The 13,626-nt window shown below is 43.9% G+C and overlaps 2 protein-coding genes across 4 annotated transcripts; one reads left to right on the top strand and one right to left on the bottom strand.

The window, feature by feature from the left end:
- Positions 1 to 435: 435 nt before the first annotated feature.
- trmt9b (tRNA methyltransferase 9B) lies at positions 436 to 7,903 on the top strand. 3 transcript variants are annotated; one of them, XM_061682741.1, is made up of 4 exons: positions 436 to 635; positions 2,923 to 3,104; positions 3,256 to 3,429; positions 5,185 to 7,903. In XM_061682741.1, the coding sequence occupies exons 2-4, from the start codon at positions 2,948 to 2,950 to the stop codon at positions 6,030 to 6,032; spliced, it is 1,179 nt and encodes a 392-aa protein (XP_061538725.1). In that variant the 5' UTR covers positions 436 to 635; positions 2,923 to 2,947; the 3' UTR covers positions 6,033 to 7,903. The 3 variants fall into 3 exon arrangements, with proteins under 3 accessions (XP_061538725.1, XP_061538724.1, XP_061538726.1); XM_061682740.1 differs by having other exon boundaries at positions 436 to 739; XM_061682742.1 differs by lacking the exon at positions 436 to 635 and having other exon boundaries at positions 2,740 to 3,104.
- On the bottom strand, positions 7,149 to 13,569 carry LOC133405363 (uncharacterized). The gene is made up of 4 exons (XM_061682234.1): positions 13,490 to 13,569; positions 11,337 to 11,493; positions 10,324 to 10,534; positions 7,149 to 9,360 (listed from the first exon to the last, which is right to left on the bottom strand). The coding sequence occupies exons 1-4, from the start codon at positions 13,567 to 13,569 to the stop codon at positions 9,071 to 9,073; spliced, it is 738 nt and encodes a 245-aa protein (XP_061538218.1). The 3' UTR covers positions 7,149 to 9,070.
- Between the last annotated feature and the right edge of the window lie 57 nt (positions 13,570 to 13,626).

Genomic DNA, 13,626 nt, shown 5'->3' with positions numbered 1-13,626 from the left:
ACAACACTCATTGGACACATCATTAGGTACACCTGAGATCCAACAGGCACTGTATAAAGAAAATCAGCCGTTATGTCACTCAAGAGTAAAATAGGTAAATTCTCTCCTCATTTCATTTCCATTTTTTTTCTATGGCTTAGATTCTTTTTGACCAGTTAGCATAGTAGCTAACACAAGCATTGATATGCAACCCCGTGCCTGTAAGTGGAGTAAGACTAAAATTAAATTAGTATTCAAAGAAAATGTAACTTGATGTCGGTACCTAAATTGTCCTCAAATTGCCCCAAAATATATATTCATAATAGTTGTCCCTTTAACAACAAACGCTCAACTAACTAGCTTCAATCATTACCATAATGATTGAATTTGCAATGTCGGAAGTCGTGGCTGATTTCTTTTATTGTCTCGTCCACCCCGGAAGTAGCTGGCCGTCTTGCAACGTTTGTCTTTACAAGTGTTCGCCGCCTCGCGGTGAGACGAAATCGGCGTCGGCGTCGGCGGCGACGATGATGATGGCGATGGCCCCCGAGACTCCCGGCGGCTCGTTCACGGCGGCCGCTTACGCACGACGGCCACGCACGACGACGACGACGGCTCGTTTCTCCACGCGTGTGACGTAACGCAGCGAACGTCGAGTACGTATTTAAAGCAGACAATGTGCTGCCAATTAGCGAGGAGGAGCGGCAAGTTGACCTGCGGCGACCCGGGCGCCGCTGCGACGCTTCTCGGCCCGTTCACGGTGAGGCGTTTTCGTCGCTCTCCCAAATGTTGAGGCGTCGCACGCTGCTCACTGAATGTCGTGATTTCATTCCAAAATGTGAAACTTTGACACATTCGAAAACAGCATTTATGTGCAATAACTTGAGTTTGATTGATTCCCAAGCGCCCCCCCCCCCCCCCCCCCCCCCCCAGGACTCCAACGGCGACTGAGCGGTTCCTCAAGTTAAACACTCCCGTTGAGTCACGGCCGCAGGCTTTACTTAGACGGCCAAACCTGTTTGGCGGCGGCGGCCATGACTGCAGCCCAGCTCCGCTCCGTCGTCATCAACCCTACCCTAAATGACCTCTAATGCACAGCGTGACCTTTGGCCGCTCCAAGGGCAGGTCACGCTCCAGCTGCATTGCACCGATGCTGTCCCGCTTTTCCGTCGTCGGTGTGAGTCTGTCTCCCTGTGGCTGATTACATAATGAGGAGCTCACTTTAGTGAGGAGGGGGTCTGCGTTACATAAGGCGTGTGTTCCTTCCACTTGGATGTGATGATGACGATGATCTCCAAATAGGCCCTTCGGAGGCTTTTAGGGCCTCCGTTACGCGTCGAGTGTTGAATTTTCCGACCTTGTCGACGAAGCGCTCGCCCTAAATCGCGGTGTGAAAATTCAGGCCGTGGTACTTGTTTGATAACGGTTGCTTTCGGCCATCAAAAACATTTTTACCAAGCTACTTTTGGGTGGCAGAACGCCAGTGCCAACCGCTGACTTGAACTGAAAACAATGACAAAAATGCGTTGTGCTGCGCTGCCTAATGCACCCGAAAAGGTTTAGCTGCTTTTTTTCTTTTTCTTTCCTTTTTTGTTTCCTTAAAATGAATCCAGTGGAACCGGTTGGTGACGAGAATAAATTGGGTTGGATGGATGTCGTAAATTGCTGTACCGAGAAAATCGCAAGAATGCTTGGTGGCCTAGCTTCTAAAGGGGCAGACTTTGGAGCAAACCTCCGTCATCGAGTTTGCGGAAGACTTTTTTCCCTCAACTGGTGTGTGTAAAATGTTTGGTTGGGTTGTCTTTTGAATAATTTAGCAAGACATAATGGCTGGCCTTGCTACTAAAGTTCGCTCGACGGCGCGCCATCCATTGCACCGTCGAAAGAGCACAGCGCTCCCATTAATGGGTGCGACAGAGAAGTCATTCGAGTTGCCATCCCGTCAATGATCACGTTAAACATATTTGATGGGATATGTTAAAAAGCTTCAGGACACAACACAAAGCTCCAGAAAGAAGAAACGTCTGAAGTCTTGAATCTTGGATTACAGTTGTATGCCTCACTGCATTTTGTTTTGATCCGTGAACTGATGTATTTTGTTGTTTTAAATCCATTTGAGATTAGTTTTCATGGTGTTAGATGACCGCGCGCGGTGCCTAATGGTTCCCAGCTGCAAATCAAGTGAAGCAGCCACCTGTCTTTTTATGAGCACAGAGAAAAAGCACCTGGTTCGCCTCTTTATTGAGCTGAGGGACCCGTTACAATCTCGGAAAGCATTTCTATTCACCCAACGTAGCAGCAGAAAACGTGACGAGTCAGGGCGGGGGGGGGGGGGGGGGAGTGCAGGGATTCATGTCATAAATCTGCAACTCTATCCACGCGTGTGTCTGACTGTCCTCCAGCGAAAGTCGTGTGAGGGGAGCGCGCCGGCTCGAACGTGAGCCGACACTTTTAACGGGCCACTGAATAGCAAACCCTTGGGCAGGATTGTGTCGTCATTAGAACTCGCACTGGATTTTATGTTGTGACCTTTTTTTTTTTGCTACCTCTACATTAAACAAGCGCGTTTCCAATTTGAAACACGGCTTCATCATCAATGTGAAGAATGGAGTGCCGAGACACACGCAAACGTGTTTGGTAATGAAGCCGTATAAAAAGGGAATACGGTGAGCACCCGCTATTCGCGGAATAGGGACTAAGCCTCGTGCCCCTAATGGCAAAAATGCGCAATTGACACCTCCCTTAAAATGGCAGCGGCAGTCGGTCGCTTTCTGCCACCTGGTGCGGATTTACAAACATTCTGAAAAGGTTGATAGAAAGCGTAGCCGGCGTCGGGTGTTTCCTCCCTGAAACGCTCAATACGTTATTAACGATAATTACCATTTCAAATGGCGACAATTGTCGGGAATGTGCCTCAATCGCAGTTAACGGCTTCTACTCTAGGCATGACGCCGCCAGACGTCTGTTCATGATGGACGAGGCCGCCAGCCGGCTGGAGCGAGAGCACGTGCACGGCGTCTACGACAAGATCGCGCCCTACTTCAACGACAGCCGCTACAAGGCCTGGCCCAAGGTGCGCCAGTTCCTGCTCGACCAGCCGTCCGGCAGCATCGTCGCCGACGTCGGTGGGTCCAGTAACGTCCGTTTATTTTTTTTAGCTAAAGGATGTTTTTTCAAGTAGCCTCTTTTGATTCTAACATAACCATGTGCACACGGACCCCAGTGTGATAAGAACTTTCAAAGTTTATGATGACCAAGTGTTGTCTACCCGCGCAGGCTGTGGCAACGGCAAGTACCTGCACATCAACGAGAAAGCGTTCAAGCTGGGCTGCGATGTCTGTCGCCCCCTGGTGGACTTTGCCGGCTGCCGAGGGCACGAGGTGCAGGTGTGCGACGGGCTCCGCTTGCCTTACCGGGACGGCTGCTTCGATGCTGTGCTCTCCATTGCAGGTGACTCGTGCGCGCGCAACTCGTCACGACAACGCCCCCCATTCTGCAGTCAAGGAAACTGGGAAAGATCACGGTTACAAAGGCAGCCAAAGCAATAATGCTTCAAATATTATAAAAAAAAAAAAAAGATATGCTCGGCCAATAAATACAAATATCTGAAAACACTCATTTTAGATACTAAAATTCAGTCCTACACTGAACTAATATTAATAATACCACATTTTATTCAGTATTTTATATTGGGGGGGAAGGCATGGACAGAGGCAATTGCTAGTCTCTAAGTGAAGTACCCGGAAAAAACCCACACAGGCACGGGGAGAACATGCAAACGCCACACAGGCGAGGCCGGGATTTGAAGCCCCGGCCTTCAGAACTGTGAGGCGGACGTGCTAACCAGTCGTCCGCCGTGCCGCCCTCCACAACAACATCATAGCTGGAGAAGAAGAATGTTTACGAGGCACAGAGAAAAATACAAGTGGGAGAGAATGGAGTCCGCTGGGTATGAAATATTGTCAATGGGGGGGGGAGGAATAGCGCCTTGGAGTTGCCTTTTTTTTTTTTTTTTTCTTCCCCCCATGGATTAAGTTTGTGTACTAGATTAAAGGTAAACAGTCTTTGTAGTGGTTATGATGGTTGCACGTCCGGTTTTCTTATGGAGCCGTTCGATTTGACGACCTTTAGATTTTAGTTGTCATAGCGCACGTGTGAAGCAGGGTGCAGAGGTGGCGGAAAAGTTAGATTTAATCAGAAAATTGAATAGCGAGTGATCTGAAAAGTCAGGGTAGGGACTCAGAACTGAGGTCGATTGCAGTGACACCAGAACAACACATCAGATCCAGGACGAGTCTTTTGTAACGAGTGGAGAAGTTCATTGTTTTAGGCAAGATGAGAATACGCTGGCTATTGTGTTAAATATATATATTTTTTAAAATGATAAAAATAGTAGGCACGCTCGGAGAGACAAAAAGCGATAGTGCTTAAAATATTGCAAGAAATAAAACAAATCAAAAAAACATTAGACCACAATACATATAAATTTGACCCCCAAAAATCCCATTAGGGGAAAACTGCACATCTTTGCCAAAAAAAAAAACCTATTACAAAATTATACAAATATTAGGGAAAAAATACTAAATTATTAGACATACTGTACACAAACCCGAGCTAGAGGATGCTGCAAAAAAATACCAATATACCAAATATTAGCCTAAAAATATACAAATAAAAAAATGCACTAACCCTAGCCAAAAATAGAAAATTACACATCTTACCCAAAGATATTACACAAATACCAAAATATTAGACCACAATACACAATTATCCAAACATAGCGACAGTATATTTAAAAAAAAAAAAAAAAAAAAAACCTAAACATGAGACAAAATAAAAAAAATGTTAAAATCTTAAAGGGAGATGATTTTTAATTTTATTTTTTACAAAAATATAAGCACACGGAAATATTACACAAACAATTAGGGGAAAAAAATAAATAAAAATAATACAAATATGAAAAAACATTCAAAATCACAAACTGTTCATTATGTTGTATCGAATAAAGGTTAAATAACTACATTTAAAAAGACTTACAAATACAATGGATGAAAAAAATATGTCAAAGCAATGAAAAAAAATAGCCCAAAATCCTTGTGAAGAACATAAATGAGCGGCACCAAATGTCCGTAGGATGCCTCAAGGGTTGAGCTCAAATGTTTGCTTATTCGGGCTAACGGCAACCAAGATGTTTCCATGTTGCAGTCATCCACCATTTGTCCACCAAAGAACGTCGTATCCGAGCAATAAAGGAGATGGCCCGTACTCTGCGAACGGGGGGCCGCGTCATGATCTACGTGTGGGCCATGGAGCAGAAGCGGCGCAAGTTCGAGAAGCAGGACATCTTCGTTCCGTGGAACCCCAACCCTCAGTCGCCCGACGCCGAGCCCTTGCCGCCGCGACGCCGGGCGGCGGCCCAGAGCGCCGGCGACGCCACAGACGACGGCGATAAGCACAGGAAGGTCCGAAGCACATCGTCCGTGGCCGACGCCGCGCCGCCCGTGCCGAGCAATCACAGACTCTGGTTCTTCTCCCGCTCCCTGGACTCGGTCTTCGACTTCGGGAGCTTGTCCATCTCCCGCTCGTCGTCACGGGAGCTCAGCACTTTATCGCCCACCGGCGGGGAGAGCGAGGGCTGGGGCGCGGCGGGGCTTCGCAGCCGAGGGCGGGGCCTCATACAGCAGTTCTCCAGCTTCTTCTCCCCGCCGTCGACGGTCGGATCCGAGGAGGACGTCTTCGGCTCTGGCACAGATCTGCACAAGGAGCCCGAAGATTCCAAAGAGGAGAGCGTCGGCGTGGCCCTGGCGCAGGAGTGCGGCGCCCTGGCGCTGCCCGACCTCGTCCCCTTCCAGAGGGAGCGCCCGAGGCGGGAGAGCGCGGCGGCGAGTCCCCCGGCCGACGGCCCCTGCCTGAGGTACTACCACGTGTTCAGGGAGGGCGAGCTGGCCGAGCTCATCGGGAATCACGTGGAGGAACTCCTCGTCCGGCACGCCTACTTCGACCACGCCAACTGGTGCGTGGTGGCCGAGAAGGTACAGCCGTGGAAAATCTGACTTTAATTTATTCATTTTTATCGTCTGCCTATGCGTTTTAGCGCTGAATCTCAGTTTTTAACCTGACAATTCCAGGATATCTCAGTTTTAACTGGATGATTCTTGCCGTTTAGTCTTACAACCACAAAAGTTACTCTGTGGCTGCAACACATGACTGTTCCTTGATTTATTTGTATTTTATTTTATTTTATTCAAATTCTGTGGGTCTTGGAACGACCCACTTTTTACATGCGCGTCAACTGATGATTTCAGTACCCAGATAACGGTTAATCCATCCTGTAGACCAATTTAAAAATTCAAAGCCATCAGTCCGAATTAAAATTTTAAGATTGTATTAGTTTTAAGATGGGTGAAAAATCCTGCAGGGATTTGCTAATGGGTGTGGCAAAAGTCAAAACATTAGGCACACTTGGAGAGCCAAAGCAATAATGCTCATCAAGAACAAAAAAAATACACACATTAGAAAACCCCTGCAATGTTTGACAAAAACCTATTCGGACAATTTTATTGTCTGCCTCGGCGCTTTAGCACTGAATCTCTGTGTTTACTTGACGATTCCAGAAGCTTCGAGTCTTACGAACTCAAGTTACTCCGTGGCTGCAACACGCGACTGTTTCTTTTTAAAATCTCTCTTCAGTGTTTGTCAGACCCAATTTGCTGTTTACGTGTGATCATCCAACAAAGCGACCCGACTTTCAGAAGCGAGCCACCCTTGTGGGGAAAAATGTTAACGTTTTTAAGTTTTGCTGCATGCTTTGAATGGGGGGGTAGGGGTGGGGTGGGGGGGGGTGTTGGTGCCATCTGGTGGACAAATTTAAAAGTGGAAATGCAGCAGCCCATAGTAAATCAATTTTTAAAAATTTTATTGGTTCAAGATAAACATTTGTCAGGGATTTGCTAATGAAGTGGCACAAATCAAAACATTCGGCACACTTGAAGAGTAAAAGCATTAAACCTAATATTTAAAAAATCATCTAAAAAATATTAGACCATAAAGTATACGTTAGGAAAAAATGCAATTATCCCACAATAATACAAAAATATAGTAAAAATGTTAGATGAAAATACAATGAATAGGAAAAATGGTTAAAAAGTAAATTAAAACTGTTTGGGATTTCAAACATTAGGCACATTGGAAGAACCAAAGCAATAATGCTGTAAATATTACAAAGAATAAAATTTGACTGAAAAATGCACAAATGTTGGGGAAGAAAATACACAAACATTTGGCAAAAAATGCAAAAATTAAATGTTTTGATTTAATAATTTTTTTTTTTTTTATAATTGTCTGCCTTTTGAGTTTTAACAGCTCAGTTTTTACTTTGTCGATGTTTCCAGTCTTACAAAGACAGACGTCACTCCATGGCTGCAATGCACGACTGTTCCTTTAAATCAATAAATAATAGTTCTTCAAATAGTCTTGTTTACAAAGTGTTCATTCCATGCGGGCACGACAGCCTGACCGGTCGTCGTGCAGACATCCAAGTGCGAGCGTTTTTACTCTGCAATAGAACTGATTTGCCTCCCGAGTCTCTTTTGAAGTCTTAATGTTTTTGTTTGTAAGCTTTTTATTCTCGCAACGTCTTAGTGTTTTTTACGGTGTGCTTCACACAGTTGCATGTTACGAGGAGATTAACTTAAATGTCTTGGTGTTGCCGTCTCTGTACCCGTTGATTTAGAAGCAGAATACGGCGTCGGGCCGCCTCTCATACTGTGAATAAACGTTGCACTCTAGCGCCAAGTATGCCGCCGCCGCTTATGCTATACATGGAAACTTGAAATATTGTGCCAAGGAGGTGTGTTTTGTGTTTGTTTGCGTGGACCAACTGGTGTAAATTGTTTGTTCTTTATTAAATGTTTTTTTTCCTTCATGCCGGTTTTGGCGTCTCATAGTGGTTATTGGCATATGCAGAATTTAATCTGCATAAGCCTTACTATAGTCAAACAATTTATGTAAACTTGCATATTACGAGTGGCGTTGACTGAGGTAGTAGTACAATTACTGTACATGAGTATAACAATCAATAATGAGAGGTAGTTCTTTGGAAATAACATCCAACAGTACTGCATTTTTATTTTACCCATCCCTTTGCTGAATATATTTAAAAAAAAAATTGTACTGTTAATTGAATCACAAAAAGTATATTTGGCCTCTTTTATATGTAAATTCAGAAGTAAAATAGTACTATTTATTTATTTAGCTGGACTACCTTCAAACCTGCTGTCATTTTTAATGAAACATTACATTTAATTTTTGCCCAAAATTAAGTAGCTGAGGTGAAATCTTTCAATTTGGCTTATTTTTATTTATTTTTTTGCATACTAATTTAACTTTTATGGGGAAGTTCAGAAGTTATAATACTACACTGAGTTGATAAACTGCCTCTCTACTTCTGCTGTCATTTTGAATTTAAATGCATAAAGTAGCAAGCAAACTGATCGCGGTAATTTCACATTCTCGCAAATATCAACGTTAGCCGTAATTATTTCCACTTAATTGGTCGCTCACTGCGGTAGTTAATGTGAATAGCTTAATTGGGATTGGAGGCAGTTGCGGTCACAAGTGACAATTGCAGTGACGTTAAAAGCAGACTCGCCAATTTCCGCGTGGTAACTGTTAGCTTCTCGCGGAATTGGACCTTGGCCAGCTTGAGGTTGCTTAGCCTTTAGCTTGCACACGTACTCGCCGTTTAGTCAGCACTGGTAAGTAAAAAAAAATATATATATATATATATAAAATAGTAAAATTGAATCATTGGTATTTTTTTATGCTAGATAATTCGTTCCAGATTTTCTGCGTGTGAGCTGCCATTTTGAGGAAAGGTTTTTTTTTTGTTTTTTTTTGCGTGTGTGTTCCTTGAAGAGGTTCAGTGAGTAGGAAGCTCTACTTGTTGGCAAATGTCACCTACATGGCGATGCCGTGTGATGAACTACACGCAAAACCCAAGATAATCGACAGAGGACATGTTTTTTTTTTTTCTTCCACCACACAAAACTCTTGATGAGTATTCCATATTTTCCCCAACACAACATGGCGGCTAATCTGTGCCCGGATGTTCTACGACCTTTACCACGATCGTCCTTTCAGTGAGCAGGCTTAAGCTTCTTTTGGTCGGTCTTCGCTTCATGTCATGTCGGTCATTTATCAGTGTCATTTCATTCCATGTAGCCAAGAAGTTGCGGCTGAGTGAGTGAACTTGTGCTGTCGTCGTATGTGATGCTCCTCTGCCGCCATCTGGCGACAGGTTGGGGAAGCGTCGAGTTCTGGGCGGACAGGACTGTACGAGTTGCGTTGTGGAGGGTTTGGTAAACCTTTTGGTTTTGTTGACTGAAATGGCAAAAGGACAATAAGAACTTGCTATATCAGCATTTTGTTTGTTTGTAACGTGATATAACTGCTTCTTCCTTGGCAGATGTGCAACCAGTCCATAAAAGTACGGAACGCTATTTTGGGCTTGAAAGGCAATTTATTATTATTATTTATTTTTATTATTTTTTTTGCTTGAAACCATCATTTGGAACGCTACTTTTAAAATTTTGACCATGACTTGAAACCCAACTTTGAATCCCTGTCTTAACTACGACGTTGAAAACATAAGCCTGGCTTAAAATCTTACTTTGAAATCCTCACGCTGTCTTGAAACCCAGATTTGAATTCGTAACCCTCTCTTGAAACCCTAATTGTAGCTTGAAATCCTTTTGAATTGTGTAAATCTGTCTTAAAACACCAATTGAAAGTTTTTTTTTTTTTTTTTTTTTTTTCTTGAAATCAAAACTAAGGCTTGTAGCCTCAACTTCAAACCATAAACCCGTTTTAAAATGCAAACTTCAACCCTAAACCTGGCTTGAACCCCAAACCGTGGCGTTAAACTTTAACGTAAAACAATAACTCGGGCTATAAACCCAAATCTTCGCTGGAAATCATAATTTTGAAACCCTAAACCTGGCTTGGTACTATAACTTGATGCCTTATTTTAAAATCCGAGCCTCGGCCTTTTATCCAAATCTTTGCTGGAAACCATCACTTGAATCCCTAATCCTACTTTTAAACCCTAACCCTGTCTTGAAACCTTAATTTGAAATCCTGAACTGTGTTTTGAACCTACACGTTTGCTGTGAACCATTATTTGAAACCCTCACCCTGGCTTGAAACCTTAATATGCCACCCCCAAACTTGCTTTCTGCAGTGCTCTTCTGCTTCCAGCAACTGGACGTTTCGCCACTTCGCCTATTTACAATTTAACCCAATGTAAGGGACATCAACTAGTTGAATCAAAAATCTAAAATATACCGGTTCCTGTCACGTGTTTAAAATCATCTCTCCATGCGTGTTCATGGCATGACAGGAATTTGCTGGGCGGGCTCAGCGGCCGCCGTCGTGGGCCTCGGCGGAGGTGTCTTCCATTCCTCGCAAATGTGTCAACAGGTTGGTCGCTTGCGCTCCGGGCGTCTGTCGTTCTCGCTAGCCGCTGCTCGTGTGTGCGGCTTTTGGCAGACGCGTGCTAAAAGGAACGTGTGCAATGCGTCAGTATCAAGTTAGACACCACGGATGATTTTCAAGTCCGCATCGCTCGCACCAATTCCTCATTGACTCGTCACTAATTCCATGGAAACACTGACCCTGGCTTCAATGTCTGATTTGAACCCTAAACTTGGCTGCAGACCACAAATTTGAAATCTGAACTTGACACACTAACTCTGGCTTGAAACCCTGTTTTGAAATCCTAACACCGGCTGGAAACCGTCATAGGAATGTCAAACTTTAAACCCTGAAGAATTGAAATCAAATTAAATTTGAAATCCTAAATGGTGTTTTTAAACCCAATTTGAAACCCTAATTTTATACATGCACCAAGCCTTGAAAACCAAATTTGAAACCCCAACCCTTTCTTAGAACTCTTGTTTGATATCATCTATATAGGTGAACATACAGCATGTGGGAAAACATGATACCATGTTGACCTAAATGATGTATAATGCAACAAACACATTTTTGTATTTATTTACATTTCATGACATTTTGTTATAAGTTTATTATTTGTGTAAAGAACAAATATGTGGTTCATTCCAAAACAATGATCTATGCTTTTAATCCACTTCTTTAGAGGAAACATCCAAGGGTCCTCATTGGAAAATTCAGAAAATCAAAATGTAATTAAATGTCATGAGTTGTATTACTTTGAGACAGTAATTGAATTCGTAACACTACTGTATTACATAGTCAACCGAGTAACTTGTAATCGTAACCAACTACATTTCCAAAGTCATCTTCCCAATACTGAGCGTACGTGACGGATTGCTCACCGGCCGTGGCTGGCGATCGCACACCGCCCGTTGGCCGCAATCCCGACGCCGCCGTAAACGGGCGCGCGTACGTGCCCCCCCGGCCCGCGACGCCTCCGAGCGGAAGGAATTTGCTGCTTGATAGTGAGCGTCGGAGGAGCGTGTTGCAGCAGGCCGGCTTGTTGTTATTGCGCTGAATTAATTTGTAGCAATCTGAGTGTGCGTGCGCACGTGGGAGTGAGCATGCAGCATTCCTGCTGTGTGTGAGCCTCTGCACACGTCTGACGGATGGGATATATCTGTGACTGGCATAATTCAGGATTACCTCTCACACGCACGACCGAAACCCCATCGTACACACCACTGAAACCGCTCACACACACTACTGAAACGCTCTCATGGTCACTACAGAAATGCTCTCAGACACAACTTTCATAAGCAACACTGAAATGCTCATATACCCTTCTTAAATACTCTCAAACTTACTACTGAAACGCTGTCTCACTAACTACTGAGACACTCTCATAGTCACTACTGAAATGTTTTCATAGACACTACTGAAATACTCACACCCTTAAACACTCTCAAACGCACTACTGAAACACTCCCTCAGACACTACTGAAACGCTCACTACTGAAACGCTCTCTTGGTCACGACTGAAATGCTCTCATACACTACTGGAACACTTTCATAGACAATACTGAAATGTTCACATACCCCTCTTAAACACAATCAAACATACGACTCAAATGCTCTCACAGTCATTACTGAAATGCTTTCTCACACACTACTGAAACGCTCTCTCAGTCACACACACACACACACAACTGAAACGCTCTCACACACTACTGAAATGCGCTCACACAATACTGAAACACTCATCATATTCACTACTGGAACACTCCTATTCTACTAAAACACTCTCATACACACTTGCAATCCTCTCTTACACATCACTGAAGTGCTCTCCTGTGCAGTACTGAAATGCTCTCTCACTCGCTACTGAATTTTTTTTCACTTGCACACAAGTGACACAAGTGCAAGGCTCTCATGCTCACTACGTAGAACACTCACACATACAACTGTTTACCATCGATACTTGTACCTGTCTCGGAACCCTACTACTCTAACCCGACATTGCAACCCTAACCCTGACTTGAAACCTTACTTTGAAATGCCAACTCAGGCGAATTATTTTAACAAATGATTGTTTCTGTGCTAAGCTGTATTGTTTCACGCCATTACAGAAGAGCCCCCGGAGATGGCAATTACTGCTCTGTATTAACTATAAAATGCACACACCGCTGTATTTGGTACCCGGGTTGAGCTCACGATGAAATGCACCTGACGTACGTGCCGTCCGTAACATTCCCAGCAGGGAAATAAAGCAAAGGACTCCTGGACGAGCACGTTGAAGAAAAGGTCCAGAAACAGCGAGAGTTTGCTCATGCGGTGATTTATCACGGTGGACAAACACAGCACAGCAGCACCTGTGTTGGAACAACTTCCCCCCGCCCCCCGATGCATTTCAGTTGTTTCCATTCATTTTAATTGCATATAAATTGAAAGTAAATCTTATATTGAAGCCAGAATCTTGGCCTGATACCCTAATCTTGGTTTGAAACCCTAATTCGAAACCCTAACCCTGTCTTTAAATTAACTTGAACCCCTAATGCTTTTTTCCCTGACTTTCAACCCTTACATGAAACCCTTATGCAGGTTTGAAACCATCATTTGAATCCTTTACCCTGGCTTGAAACCTTACCTCGGTCCCTGACTTCAAACCATCATTTGAAACCCTAATCCTGGCTTTGAAACTCAAATATTTGCTTGAAACATCCACTCGAAACCCTTACATGAAACCCAAACCCAGCTTTGAAACGATAATTTGAAACCCCAAGCCCATCCCTGACTTTTAACCCTAACCTTGAAACCCTAACCCTGTCCCGAACTATTAACCCCATTTCAAAACCCTAATCCTGTCTTGAAATTGCAACTTTTCCCCCTAACTTTAAACCCTAATTTGAAACCCAACTTCTAAACCCGGACACAGATTGTCTGTTTTAGTCCACAGTGAAAGTGTGTATGTGCGCGCGCTATCAGAGACACGCGGTTCACCGCTAACGAGGCTTGTTTACGGGTCACCCTTGACTCCCACTCGCTCTTCACTCACACTCCCGATCCCACGTCATCGTCATGCACTTTGCGCAACTTGCCAATGCGGAATAGTTTGGCCGGAGTACGACTTTTCATGTTGAACCACCAGTAGCACGACAACTGCGTCCATATTTGGTAGCTTCACGTTCGAAC

This window comes from Phycodurus eques, chromosome 7 (assembly GCF_024500275.1).
Source record: "Phycodurus eques isolate BA_2022a chromosome 7, UOR_Pequ_1.1, whole genome shotgun sequence".
Lineage (NCBI taxonomy): Eukaryota > Metazoa > Chordata > Actinopteri > Syngnathiformes > Syngnathidae > Phycodurus > Phycodurus eques.
Note: the sequence above shows the minus strand (reverse complement) of the source record. Positions and strands in the feature narration are given on the sequence as shown.